Raw genomic sequence first — 12,746 nt, 5'->3', positions numbered from 1 at the left:
ATATGATTCCATTCATATAAAATATCCAGAATAGGAAAATATGTAGAGATCAAAAGTAGCTTAACGGTTGCTAGAAGTTGGAGAGACTGGAGGGAAATGGGGAATGAATGCTCATGGGTTCGGGACTTCTTTGAGGGTGATGAAAATGTTCTAAAATTTACTGTGGTGATAACTGGACAATTCTGCAACAATGCTATTAATAAAACCACTGAATTGTACACTGTAAATGAGTGAATTGTATGGTATGTGAATTACATTTCCATAAAGCTGTTATTTGATGAAGCAGCTCTATCTAGAATGATATAGAAACGTCACTAAGGTATATTGTTCTGTGACTAAACCAAGTTACAGAACATTGTGAACAGTATGATACAATTTGTGTTTTCTTAAATACACACATACACACACACACACACACAAATACTCCTTTTATTGGCTTTTATATACAATAAAGAAGAAACTATGTAGTTAACAGTGGCTACTTTAAGGAAAGTACCTGAATGTCTAGAGGAGAGGACTCACTACCTTTTTGCACTTTGGAATTTTGTACAGTATGTATATATTATCTATTCAAAACATATATAACATATATTTTTAAAAGTGATATCCATTACAGGTTCAATTTATCAAATATTCTTTTTCTAATATTCAATATTTTCTAATCAGTAAGATTTAACCATGATGAGAAGTTTATTTTTAAAGTAATACCAAAAGATTAGCAACTCTTGATCTTTAAAAACAGTCAACAATATTAGGCAGTGAACGACAGCCTAATTTATTTTACGTTCCTTGCTTTTCTTGTTATAATATGATTTTAACTGTTTTCCTGCTAATTGCAACCTCTCTTTGAAAGTGACCAGGAAAAGTGACATGAAAAGAAACATATTTGTTCACTCTGATGTTTGTTAGCTCTGTTAAAAGATCTGGTGAAGAATCTGGTTGAAATTACTACCTAAAATAACATTAATAAATAATTCATAGAATTTACTTAATTTTGCTTTTTCAACTTTGCTTCTGACCAATGAAGCATATTCATACTGTGAAACCTGCTATATATATAATATATATTATCTATCATATAAATAATATAATAAAGGTCACTCTATTAAATGGCCACATTTTCAGCAATGAGTTTTTACCTGTAGTATAAACTGCACTGGAAATTCAAACACCATGATAAATACATAGATATTATGCCCTGTAAGGGTTGTATGCTCAACAGAAGGATAAGTGATAAATAAGACTACCGCTTCCAAAAAGAATTGCACAGAAAATTAAGATCATTAAGAAAGACTATATACCACACTTCCATAATACTCTTAAAACTTCTCCTCTGTATACAAACTGGATTTCCACCACTAGGTCCTCTGTTTTGACAACTCACTCACTCTAGAAAAACTTAAGCATTCCTTCTTCAGCATTTCCACAGTATCATATATGTACCTCTACTTTACATTCATCACGACACTGTAATTATCTGTTTGTATGTCTGTCTTTTCCATTATACTGAGCTCCCTATGGCAGAAATATCTTATTTATTTTGGTGAGTCTGAGACCTAACACAGCCCCTGCACGCAGGAGAAACTTCAGGAAGTTGTTAGTTAGGAGCACTTGCATTACCGCTAAACCATTCAGCTTTTAAGTCATCATAAACTAAAATTAACCCTTTGTTACTCACACTATTCCCATACCGAAAAGAGAAGAAAGCAAATACATGTCGTTCCAAACCACAAATAATTTATTCCGCATATGGTTAACCTAGGCTCACACCAAAATCAATCAGCTGGCATAGAAAACAGTGCCAAGACAATGGCAGTGCAGATTTTGGATTTTTTTTCAAATGGATGTATCTGAACGACAGTCATTTATCACATGTTCACAGATTTAGAATGTCTGAATTTAGCTAGACTCTGTGCCTAAAAAATGAACTGGGATGAAGGCACATTACAGTCCAAAGGGCTAACAGGACATTTTGATAAAGTCCCTGATAGCTGCCTGCTCAACTTCAGTGCCAAATAACCACTCCAGGGTCCAAGCAGGAGCCACCAGTGACTGGCAAGGGAAAGGTGGCAGAGGTCTATTTAGCCCACTCTGTCTCACAACCAGTCAACAAAATAAACTGCCTTCTTTGTTATACAGGCGATCAATTCTGAAATACATACAGTACACTAGCACAAAGATTCCATGGCTAACTGGCAGAAGTTACAACAAATACTCATTTTATTAAAAAATCAAGCAAATACCTAACCAAAATTTCTAGCACACCAGCTAATTAGTGATAATATATTTTTGAGCTTTAGCATCTTTTTATTACCCTCTTCACTAATCCAGGCAATTTTATCAACCAGTATTTTGGCAAAAGGCAAATAATATAAAAGGAAATTGGAAAGTTTCAGATAATTTAGACAGACCACAGTAGCAAAAGAACAAAAAGATTTAAAGTTTATAATGATATAAAGGAAATCTAAGGGGACATTATTTTCAAGCTTCTATTAGGTGGAAATCAAAAGATAAAACTTTTAGTAATAGTTCTGCCATGAACTATATAACCTTAGACAAATCACTCTGAATCCTAGTTCTCAGTTTTCTAAACTATAGAAATGACTGGAATAAATGATCTCTAAGATCCTCTCCACCTTAAGTTATTCCATAATTACTGAGAAATTTAAAAACAAGGAGTTTTATTTTTGTAAAATATGAGGTGCATTTTTTTCTAGTCACCAGTTCATTATTTGATTTTTTCAGAATCATTTCAGAACTGTTCTATCCAGATGTCAATTAATGACTACCAATTAATGGCTTCCATCTCTATAAAACAAAAATCATAATCAATAAAGTTATTTTAATAAAAAGTTTTCACTTACCTGGTGCAACTACATTGACTCTGATTTTCTTTCTTGCTACCTCTTTAGCAAGAGCACGTGAAAATCCCACTAATCCTCCTTTACTGGCACCGTACACAGACTGGCCAAAGTTGCCTTTCAAACCAATAACACTTCCTAGAAAAGAAAAAAAATTATATCTAATTAATGAGGTTATCTGAAAATTCACATAATTTAAAGTAAGTAAACAAAAAAGGTAAAACCCACCCTTGTCCTTGTTAAAATTGGGAATTCTAACCATTGTCATTTGTCATTTACTTAGGACTCAACAGTCCCAGTCTGCTCCGGACATGTACACAAAATAGGCTCTGAAAGAACCTGATGTACAACGTCCAGTGCCAGGTAGGGACTTACAAACTGATCCAGTAAGTGAAAGGGACCCACTCTATCTCTGAGTACGTCAGATAAGATAAAAATTCCCCGTGGTGTTTATAAAGGCTTCCACCAGAAAGAGGTGAAAACCAGAAAAGGTCAAAGGCTGATTAATCTAATGATTCTACACACAGACGTAAGGAAGTACTCAATTCTACCTAAAAGAATAGTTCATTTAAAGATAAATCTCACTAAAATTGAACCATAGGCAGAACCTGTTTTATTGTTCTTCACACATACTGTTTTTACAAATTGAAGGTTTATGGTAACCCTGCATTAAGTATATTGGCACCATTTTTCTAACAGCATGTGCTCATTTCATGGCTCTGAGTCACATTTTGGTAATTCTCACAATATTCCATACTTTTTCATTATTATATCTGTTATGATAATCTGTGATCAATGATCTTTGATGTTACTTCCATTGTCATTTTTGGGGGTGCCACAAACAAAATACTGACAAGGCACCTGATCACCCAAGAGCTCTAACGGAGATATACAAGGAGATTAATGTTGTTTTCATGCCTGCTAACACAGCATCCATCCTGTAGGCTCATGGATCAAGGAATCATTTCAACTTCCAAGTCTTGTTTTTTAAGAAATACATTTTATAAGGATATAGCTGCCATAGATAGTGATTCCTCTGATGGATCTGGAAAAAGTAAATAGAAAACCTTCTAGAAAGGATTTACCATTCTGGATGCCATTCAGAATATTCATGACTCATGGGAAGTAGTCAAAACATTGACATTAACAGGAGTTGGAAAAAGTTGATTCTAATCCTCATGGATGACTGAGGAGTTTAAGACTTTAACAGAAGGCACTGCAGATACCGTAGAAATAGTAAGAGAACTATTAGGAAGACAGCGAGGGATTCCAGGTCTCCCAGGAACGAAAGTGGGCCCCCACCCTGGTGCTGCCCCACCTTAACCCCGTCTGGAGCGACTGCCATACCTCAGGGAGGAAGAAACACCCTACAATTGGCCAATCAGAACCTAGCGTGCCAACTGCAAAAGAACACAGAGGACTCTCCAGCCCACGGGCCAAGCAGCATAGGTACAAGAGTCCAGAAGGTGACCTAGAACAGCCCTGCATGTGTAGTAAGACTCAGGTCATGCAACTCCCAACTGTCCAATCAAAGTGGTTCCATGCTGACCTCTGAACCACGAGGGAGGTCCCAGTCTGGGCACTATCCAACAAGACGCAGACCATAACCAGGCCCTTTTTCAGCCCTTCTTCCTTTGCTGCAACAATGGGTCCAGTCATCTGTGCCGTATGTATCACGATCTGTAAACCTCTATCTTGCTTGTGCCCTATACTCCTACCTTTCTCTCCTCAATAAACCTCATTTTCATGCTTGCCTTACTTTGGTGCATCTGGTCATTCTTCAGCCACGAGTGCAACAAGAACCGACATTTCCAGACTGAAACCTGACAGAATTAGAAGTGGAGCCTCAAGATATGACTGACTCACTACAAACATGATAAAGTCTGAATGAATGAGGAGTTACTTCTTATGGATGAGCAAAGAAAGCGGTTTCTTAAGGCGGAATTTACTCCTGGTGAAGATGCTGTGACTACTGTGGAAGCACAAAGGATTCAGAACATCACATAAACTTAGCTGATAAAGCAACAGCAGGATGGGAGGATGGATCCAATTTTGAAAGAAGTTCTACTGTGGGTAGAATGCTATCAAACAGCATAGCACACACAAAAGAAAAATCTTTCATGAAAGGAAGAGTCAATTGACACAGCAAATTGTACTGTCTTATTTTAAGAAATCGCCATGGCCACCCCGACCTTCAGCAGCCTCGCCCCGACCTTCAGCAGCCACCCCAACCTTCAGCAGCCACCCCGACCTTCAGCAGCTGCGCCCTGACCTTCAGCAGCCGTGCCCCGACCTTCAGCAGCCACCCCCGACCTTCAGCAGCCACCCCGACCTTCAGCAGCCGCGCCCCGACCTTCAGCAGCCACCCCTTCAGCAGCCACCCCGACCTTCAGCAGCCATCGCCATCACAGCAAGGCGAGACCTTTCACCAGTGAAAGACGGTGATTCACTAGAGGCTCAGATAACTGACAGCATTTTTTAACAATAAAGTGTTTTTTAATTAGGGTTTGTAAATTGTCCTTAGGCATAATGCTATAGACCACAGTCCAGCATAAACATAAATTGTACATACACTGGGAAACCAGACAATTTGAGTGACTTGCTCTACTGCGATACTCACCTCCCTGCAGTGGACTGGGACTGAACCCGCCACACCGCCAGCTGTGCCCTTACTGTCAATCCAGACTGGCAACGCCTCAGTCGTAAACATTTTGTAAAAGTGCAATTTCATGACTTTCAGTGATGTCCTGTAACTTGTACTGCCTAATAACAATCCTTGAGTGACTTCATTTAATGATGAATAGCTAAGAATTAATTTATAATTCAAATACCAACTGCATGCAAATAAATTCTTTCAAAACAGAAGTGAGGAAGTAATTTTCTGCATCACTGACCTGTACTTATGATATAAAAATTAATCAAGAACCTCACAATATTTTTTAAACAATAATTTTATTGTAGAAAAAAAATATTCCAAACACTTTTTCTATTATAATCAAGTCCAGTATAAAAATATTTCTCTATAATATATATTGTATGCCAACTAATGACAAAAGAAAGAGAACCGTGAAGCACAAAGAAAGAAAGAAAAGACATCACACTAAGAAAATGAAGACAGACAGAAAAAGGGATATTTAGGACAAATAAAAATACAAAGAGACAAAAAAGAAAGCAAAATACATGCATGGAAGAAAGGCCAAACAGGAAGCTTTAGTAGCTTTGGTTCATGCCACACACTGTCATTTGGTCAAAAGTGGTAACTGCTGAAATATTAATGAAGTTTCTAGTACCTCAAAGTAGTCCTTTCTATAACAAGATGTAGTCTCTTAATTTACTTTCAATGAACTGTTTTTATTTACTTTTAGCACAATTCTAAAAGTTTTGCAGACACATGAAGGACCGACCTGGGTTTCTGAAATACACCTAAAAAGAGAATCTTTTAGAGTTAAACAAACAGACCCCATGTTATCTGGTGATGGAAACAGGCCTGCGTGCCAGCTTGTAAGAACCTAAAGTCATTATCTGGCCCTGTTAAAAGGCACAGGTGGGCCAGACACAGTGGCTCTCACCTATAATCCCAGCACTTTGGGAGGCCGAGGTAGGAGGATCACTTGAGGCCAGAAGTTCAAGACCAACCTGGGCAATATAACAAACCCTGTATCTACAAAAATAACTGTAAAAACTAGCCAGGTGTGGTGGCACATGTCTGTAGTCCCAGTTACTCTGGAGGCTAAGGCGGAGGCTTGCTTAGGCCCAGGAGGTGGAGGTTGCAACGAGCTACATCAGCCGCCACGGCACTCTAGCCTAGGCAACAGAGTGAGGCCTTGTCTCAAAAAAAAAGACCCAAAAAACAAAAAAGGCAGCAAAGGTGAACTCATTTACTAATCCTTTTAATAAGAAAACTTATTCCTTTACATTTTTAAGAGTGAAAGTAAAAACTGCTCTTACATCCCCTTAGTTTTTTAGCACAGTATTCTTTCCTTTTCTCATTTTCAAAACAGAAAATTCCTAAATCTGGCTTGCAGTTTCTTGTACTATAAAGAATACGGTCATTTACTTTAATGAAGCAGCATCCCCCTTTTGTGGCCTTTTAAGGTATCATCATTTGAAAATAAAAAGCAGATGGTATACCACTATTTTCAAACTACCAAACTGAAATAAACTTTCAAAGTCATTGTGCATTTTAAGTTCTACAGGCACACGCTCCACGGTTTATCTGCTCTGTGCGTCAGATGACCTGCAGACTAGGAGTTACTACTTACATTCACCCTAAAAATCTGAGAAAGGTGAACTTCCTTTAAACCTCTGCACTAGACTTATCAGTGACCCATGCAACTGCTGTAGACATTATTATTTAGCCCCCACTGTATACTTTGTTTCAATTCCTTGTCCTTATTTTAAAAATTAGGTTTCACATAAAAATCAGGATGTCTAATTTCTCTTGAAAAATCAAAATTGCTGGCAAAACTGGGGCCGCCATTTGTGCACAGTAACAATCTATTGGCTCTGAGCAGTGGTGGCCTCCACCACTCCACATGGCTACTGGACAATGAAGCTGAACATCATTTGCCATTTATCACACGGTTAAAACACTGTCATTTTTCTAATACCTGGTGGCGTCACTCATTTAACACCTGCCTGACTCTTTTCCATAGGGATGTGAAATTGTGATGTCTATTTTACTCATTAATCAGTTGGTTAAATCTCTTTTTCCACAGATAATACAATGAAATTTCATCTAAGTTTCACAAGTGAATAAATTCCAAATTAGGGGATGAAATGTTTTTATGGTAATATGGGCTAATAAATTAACAAAGGTGAAGACTCACTCACCTATATTAACAATAGACCCTCCCTGTTGTTGAATCATAGTCTTCATGGCAGCTCTGCACGTCAGCATGGAACCCAGGAGGTTAGTATGAAGCAGAGATACCATATCTTCAGTTTTTGTTCTTACTAAAAGACTATCCCTACAAAAAGAAACAGCATGTAAATTAATAACAAGATAAGCCAAAAAAAAGTCAAGACATAGATGACATTTTTACTCAAAGTAGAGTGTAAGAAGTACTTCATATTTGAGTTAGAGTATCTAGAGTCCCATTTTGAACTTGGCTTAAGAGGCATTAAAATAACAATTGATAAGACAGAAAGGATTCATGTGAAAGGCATGTTCCTGCCCCCTCTCGCCTAGAGTGGCAAATATTCCTATCAGCTAAAGGAAGTACCATACAGCCAGAATAGTTTGAATGACCTGGGTAATCGCCATACCATACCCTCATTTAGCAAGAAAATTAAGGTTATTCTAAATAGTCTCTCCTAAGTTCATCTTTTAAAAAAACAATACCCACTCTATGATGCCATTGGTATTAAGTTCATTAACTGGCAAAACATATGTAATAACAGAACTCAGAATAATGGTTACCTAAAAAGGAAGTATTAATTGAGAAAAAACTGAGAGAGCCTTCTGGAGTGCAGGAAATATTGTATAGCTCAATATAGGTGATGATTACAACATTAAAACTGATCAAACTGGACACTTACTTTATATCCCAACATAAAAAAAAAGAATGTATGGACTGACAAAGTTTTAAAATAGTTTTTCTTTCTATTAGAAGTAAAACAACTTAATTAACTTATACTAATCAAAGACACATCAGGAATAAAAGTTTTAAAAAAGCATTAGAAATGTACTTAAATCTGTGACCAACCTGTTAATACCAGCCGCATTTACCAGGAAATTTACTCGACCTAAGTGTTTCTCAATCTCTTCAAATGTATTTTGAACATCCTGTTCTTTAGCAACATCACAGCTAAATGCCAAATGACCTCCTATACAACAAAGTTAAATTAGAATTATTTATAAATTATAACTTGAATTTACTCAATACACGTTTGTTAAGCATCTACTATAATATATAACAGGCCTGTGCTAACCTAGTACCTAGAGATAAAAAAATAAATTATGTCATGGGGTCCTCCTCTCATGGAGTTGGTCTAATGAAACTGGGATGGGGTAGGTAGGGAACAAGAAGAAATAAAGTAATACTGCAGAAAGTTCATTTTAAAACTGTTCATAATCAACAAAAGTTGGGAGGAGCCTTTTTCCAGTTTATAATGCTTCGTAAGATTCGTCTAATATTTATAGCTTTAACACTGAACCCATGCTACCCAATTCAACAGTCTTCTGGGTTTCACATTCCCTTTTCTGAAATTTATGTCTGTCAGGTTTTTGTTGAATTGGCTTCTCTGGCCCTGAACAGGAACTCTAGGGTTTCTTATTGTTGTTCTTTAACTGCTACAGATTCACTATGACACATATATTACAATGACTATTATTCTAGCCTGACTATGAGGACACAGGACAATGCAGGAAGCTGTAAAAAATGCTGAGACTACAAACCAAACACGAAAAAAAATTTTTTACTAAAAAAACAGCTGTTGCCATTTTTTTAAAAAAATGCTTAAATGCCAAAAATTATAAATAAAAATAAAACATTCCCTATTTAATAATCTACCATTTTAATACTCTAAGATATAGAATTTTCTTTAAAAAGTTAAAACAATTGCTTATTTTGTGTCTGACCTTGACAAATACATTTTACATGAACACTACCCACTGGAGCCTTTGGAATCAGTAAGTCACCTGGGAAATCACAATGACTGATGAAAACCAATCACTCACGGAACAGGATTCAAGAAAATAAAAGAAGCCGGGCGCGGTGGCTCACGCCTGTAATCCTAGCACTCTGGGAGGCTGAGGCGGGGGGGATTGCTCAAGGTCAGGAGTTCGAAACCAGCCTGAGCAAGAGCGAGACCCCGTCTCTACTATAAATAGAAAGAAATTAATTGGCCAACTAATATATATAGAAAAAATCAGCCGGGCATGGTGGCGAATGCCTGTAGTCCCAGCTACTCGGGAGGCTGAGGCAGCAGGATTGCTTGAGCCCAGGAGTTTGAGGTTGCTGTGAGCTATGCTGACGCCATGGCACTCACTCTAGCCTGGGCAACAAAGTGAGACTCTGTCTCAAAAAAAAAAAAAGAAAAGAAAAGAAAAGTATCTCAGCACTTTGGGAGACTGAGGCAGGAAGATCACTCGAGCCCAGAAGTTTGAGACTGCAGAGAGCTATGATTGAGCCTCTGCTGCCCACTGGGCAGCAGAGCAAGTCTCTAAAAAAGAAAATGAAAGGCTCAAAAGCATCCTGTGTCTCACTCCTGGCTTTCACCTGAGGACCTGTCGTGTCCACAACCACCCTTGAAAATTCAGCCAATGTTTTTAACTTACTCCAGCAAACTTTGGTGGCTTCAGGTGACCCAGTAATGACCACCACTTCTTCCCTCCTTTGTCAGAATGGCAGTGAATAAGAGCTGTAAGAGCATTCACTGAAATTCTCCCTGGGCTATAACTTGCAAGTTTTTTTTCTAGAGCCCAGTATTCTCCTAGCCCACACAAACAATTAGGCTGAAGCGGTGATCCCAAACCAATGGTATCCACAACATGCACCGTCTCACGCCTCTATTTTACCCACTGTCTCCCTAATAGTAAATGAAGTGTATTTTTGTCCATTCTAAGCAAACAGCAGCCTCTTAATAGCTAACGTTTTATGTCTCCCTACCATAAATACTTAAACTCACAAAATAATGAGTGATTCATTATTAATACGCAGAAAAAGACTGAAGTTTAAATGCAATAAAATCTGGCAGAACAAATTTCAACTGTCCACTTGCAAAATTCACCAAAACAATTTGATAACTCATTATTCATGGCTGTAACCGAGCAAACCAGGTGTATCTCAAAACCGGCTGGTGGCACTAAAAGGGCTTCTCTGTGAATCGCTGCTGGGTGCTTTCCCACGGGGCAGGGACAGCCCCGAGCGAAACTTCAGGGAGCGCTTCTACCCGGCGCTCCCACCTTGCGGCCTGAACTCCTCTCCCCGCGGCCCTGGCCCAGGGCGCCGGGCTCGAACCCGGTCCCCTGCGTGCAGAGCTCCCCGTCACGTGGCCGCAGGGGGCTGGGCGCTGCTCAGCTGAGCCTCTCAGGACGCGACGTCCCGGAGAAGCCCCAGGGCCCGGGCGGGGGCGGGGACGGAGGCGGGGGGGGGGGGGGGGGGAGGCCGCTTCGCGAGGCTGGTTTCCACGGCGACGAGCCGCCGCGGGCCGCGGGGACGAGCTCGCCCGCCTCGGTACCTACCGCCGAGGTCACCGGCGGCGGCCCTGGCCACGTCCAGATTCCTGGCGACGATGGCCACGCGGTAGCCCTTCCGGGCCATTAACTGGGCCACCGCCCTGCCGATGCCTCGGGAGCCTCCGAAAACGGCACAGACTTTGTCCATCTCGGGCCCGCGCTCACAGACCCGGGGGGAAGAGGGCCGGTAGCGGCACCCACTTCCCGAGCTCCCTCCAACTTTTAAACAACCGCCAAAAAAAGAGCCAAACGCTCCAGAAACACACGCGCTCCACGCCGCCTCCTGCCGTCGGCCCCGGCGAACCAGTAGGTTGCTAGGAAGACCGAGCAGCTCGGCGTCGGCGCGCCGACGTCAGCACGCAGGCCCCCCCCCCCCCCCCCCCGGCGCCGCGAGAGCCCGGCCGGCAGCAGACGGCAGGAGGGCGCCGCGCTGCTTGCTGGGACTTGCAGTCTAGATGCCGGAAGGCGCCGCGAGGCATGCTGGGACTTGTAGTCGGATGCCGGCGAGCTCGAAGCGTGGGCGCCCGGCTAGGTGGGAAATACACCTGCGGTGCCGACAAACGCGTCTGTCCTTCCAGGGACATGGGGGTCGGGATTAGAGCTCCGGCGACCAATCCTCCCGGTTTGTTTGGAATTAACAGAGTTGTGAGGACGCGGCGCTTTCCCCAACAAACCAAGACGAGCTGATCATTGCAGTTAGCACCCAGAATATTGATTACGGGGAGCGCACGCGTCGGGGTTCCGGCGTTTGCCTTTCACCCCGGTTTTGTCTTTGGCTGCAGACTTGATCTCCTACTTGTTGAAGAAGTGGTCCCCCAGTATCAGACTCACAGCAAAACCTCTTTTACCTGTTCCTTCCCCCAGCTGCTGCAGAAATGGGCCTCTCTCCACCCAGAGGCTACCTTTCTTCGCAAAGGCTGCTGTGAAGGAACATGCCCTGTCTGTCCGAGAACACGTTGTAGCAGGAGCTCAAGAAATAACAAATGAATGAGTAGTCTTGCAAGATCTATGAAAACAAGCTTAGGCTGCTGTAGACAAACAAAAATGCGTTCCTGCAATTCTACGCAAAATGTGCTGAGTGTTCCAAGAGTTAATGAGCTAAAAAATTGAACATTAGTTACAAGTGTAGTGTAAAAAGGAAGCATTTCTTCATATGATATTATCACACTAAATGATTCAGGAAAGTATAAACCATGATCCCTATTACTAAAAAAGATACAACCTAGAACAACAGGACTAATGTACATTGAAACATTAGGGAATAGTTCAAAATCATGTTTAGTAAAGTACAAAATCATATTAACACGAGAGCTCAGAGAAAAAATGAGTTCAATGAAGAACGAAGGGGTGACGGTTAAAGCTGGGTGAGGTTTACAAAGGGAAGGGAAGAGCGCAAAGTCTATAAGCAAGATGAGTTATTTTTAAATGTTTATTTTTATTTTACCTAGATCCAAAGGGTTTGGACTGACTTGCAAAAATACATCAGTAAATGATTTTAAAAGGTAAAGCGGACAGCTGCAATGCCTCGTCTTCCCCAAGACCAGAACAATAAAGTGAGATCAGTGGAGAACTTGAAAGGCCCAAACTAGCCTAAAGGCCCAAACTAGCCTAAAGGCCCAAACTAGCCTAACCAGCTTTTTGCTTCTGTAACTATGCTTGCTCATAGGTAATTAAGACCCCTACCCCTCCCTTTTTCTTTATCT

The 12,746-nt window shown here is 40.6% G+C and overlaps 1 protein-coding gene across 12 annotated transcripts in view; it reads right to left on the bottom strand.

Moving 5' to 3' along the window:
- Nucleotides 1-12,462, bottom strand: part of CBR4 (carbonyl reductase 4) — a 95,505-nt gene extending 83,043 nt beyond the window's left edge. For 2 of the 12 annotated variants that reach the window (XR_012923281.1, XM_076010742.1), the window contains exons 1-4: nt 11,050-12,456; nt 8,570-8,690; nt 7,695-7,831; nt 2,865-2,999 (exon numbers count right to left, since the gene is read on the bottom strand). Coding sequence is in view for 10 of the 12 variants with exons in the window: in XM_076010742.1 (XP_075866857.1) it covers nt 2,865-2,999; nt 7,695-7,831; nt 8,570-8,690; nt 11,050-11,191 (535 nt within the window). In the remaining 2 variants the exon portion in view is untranslated. Of the gene's footprint in view, nt 1-2,864; nt 3,000-7,694; nt 7,832-8,569; nt 8,691-11,049 lie in introns of all 12 variants that reach the window. The other 10 variants (XR_012923282.1, XM_076010746.1, XM_012770619.3 and 7 more) reach the window with 8 other exon arrangements.
- Between the last annotated feature and the right edge of the window lie 284 nt (nt 12,463-12,746).

The sequence above is a fragment of the Microcebus murinus genome, chromosome 15, assembly GCF_040939455.1.
Source record: "Microcebus murinus isolate Inina chromosome 15, M.murinus_Inina_mat1.0, whole genome shotgun sequence".
Classification (NCBI taxonomy): Eukaryota; Metazoa; Chordata; class Mammalia; order Primates; family Cheirogaleidae; genus Microcebus; species Microcebus murinus.
This window is presented reverse-complemented; position numbering and strand designations above follow the sequence as displayed.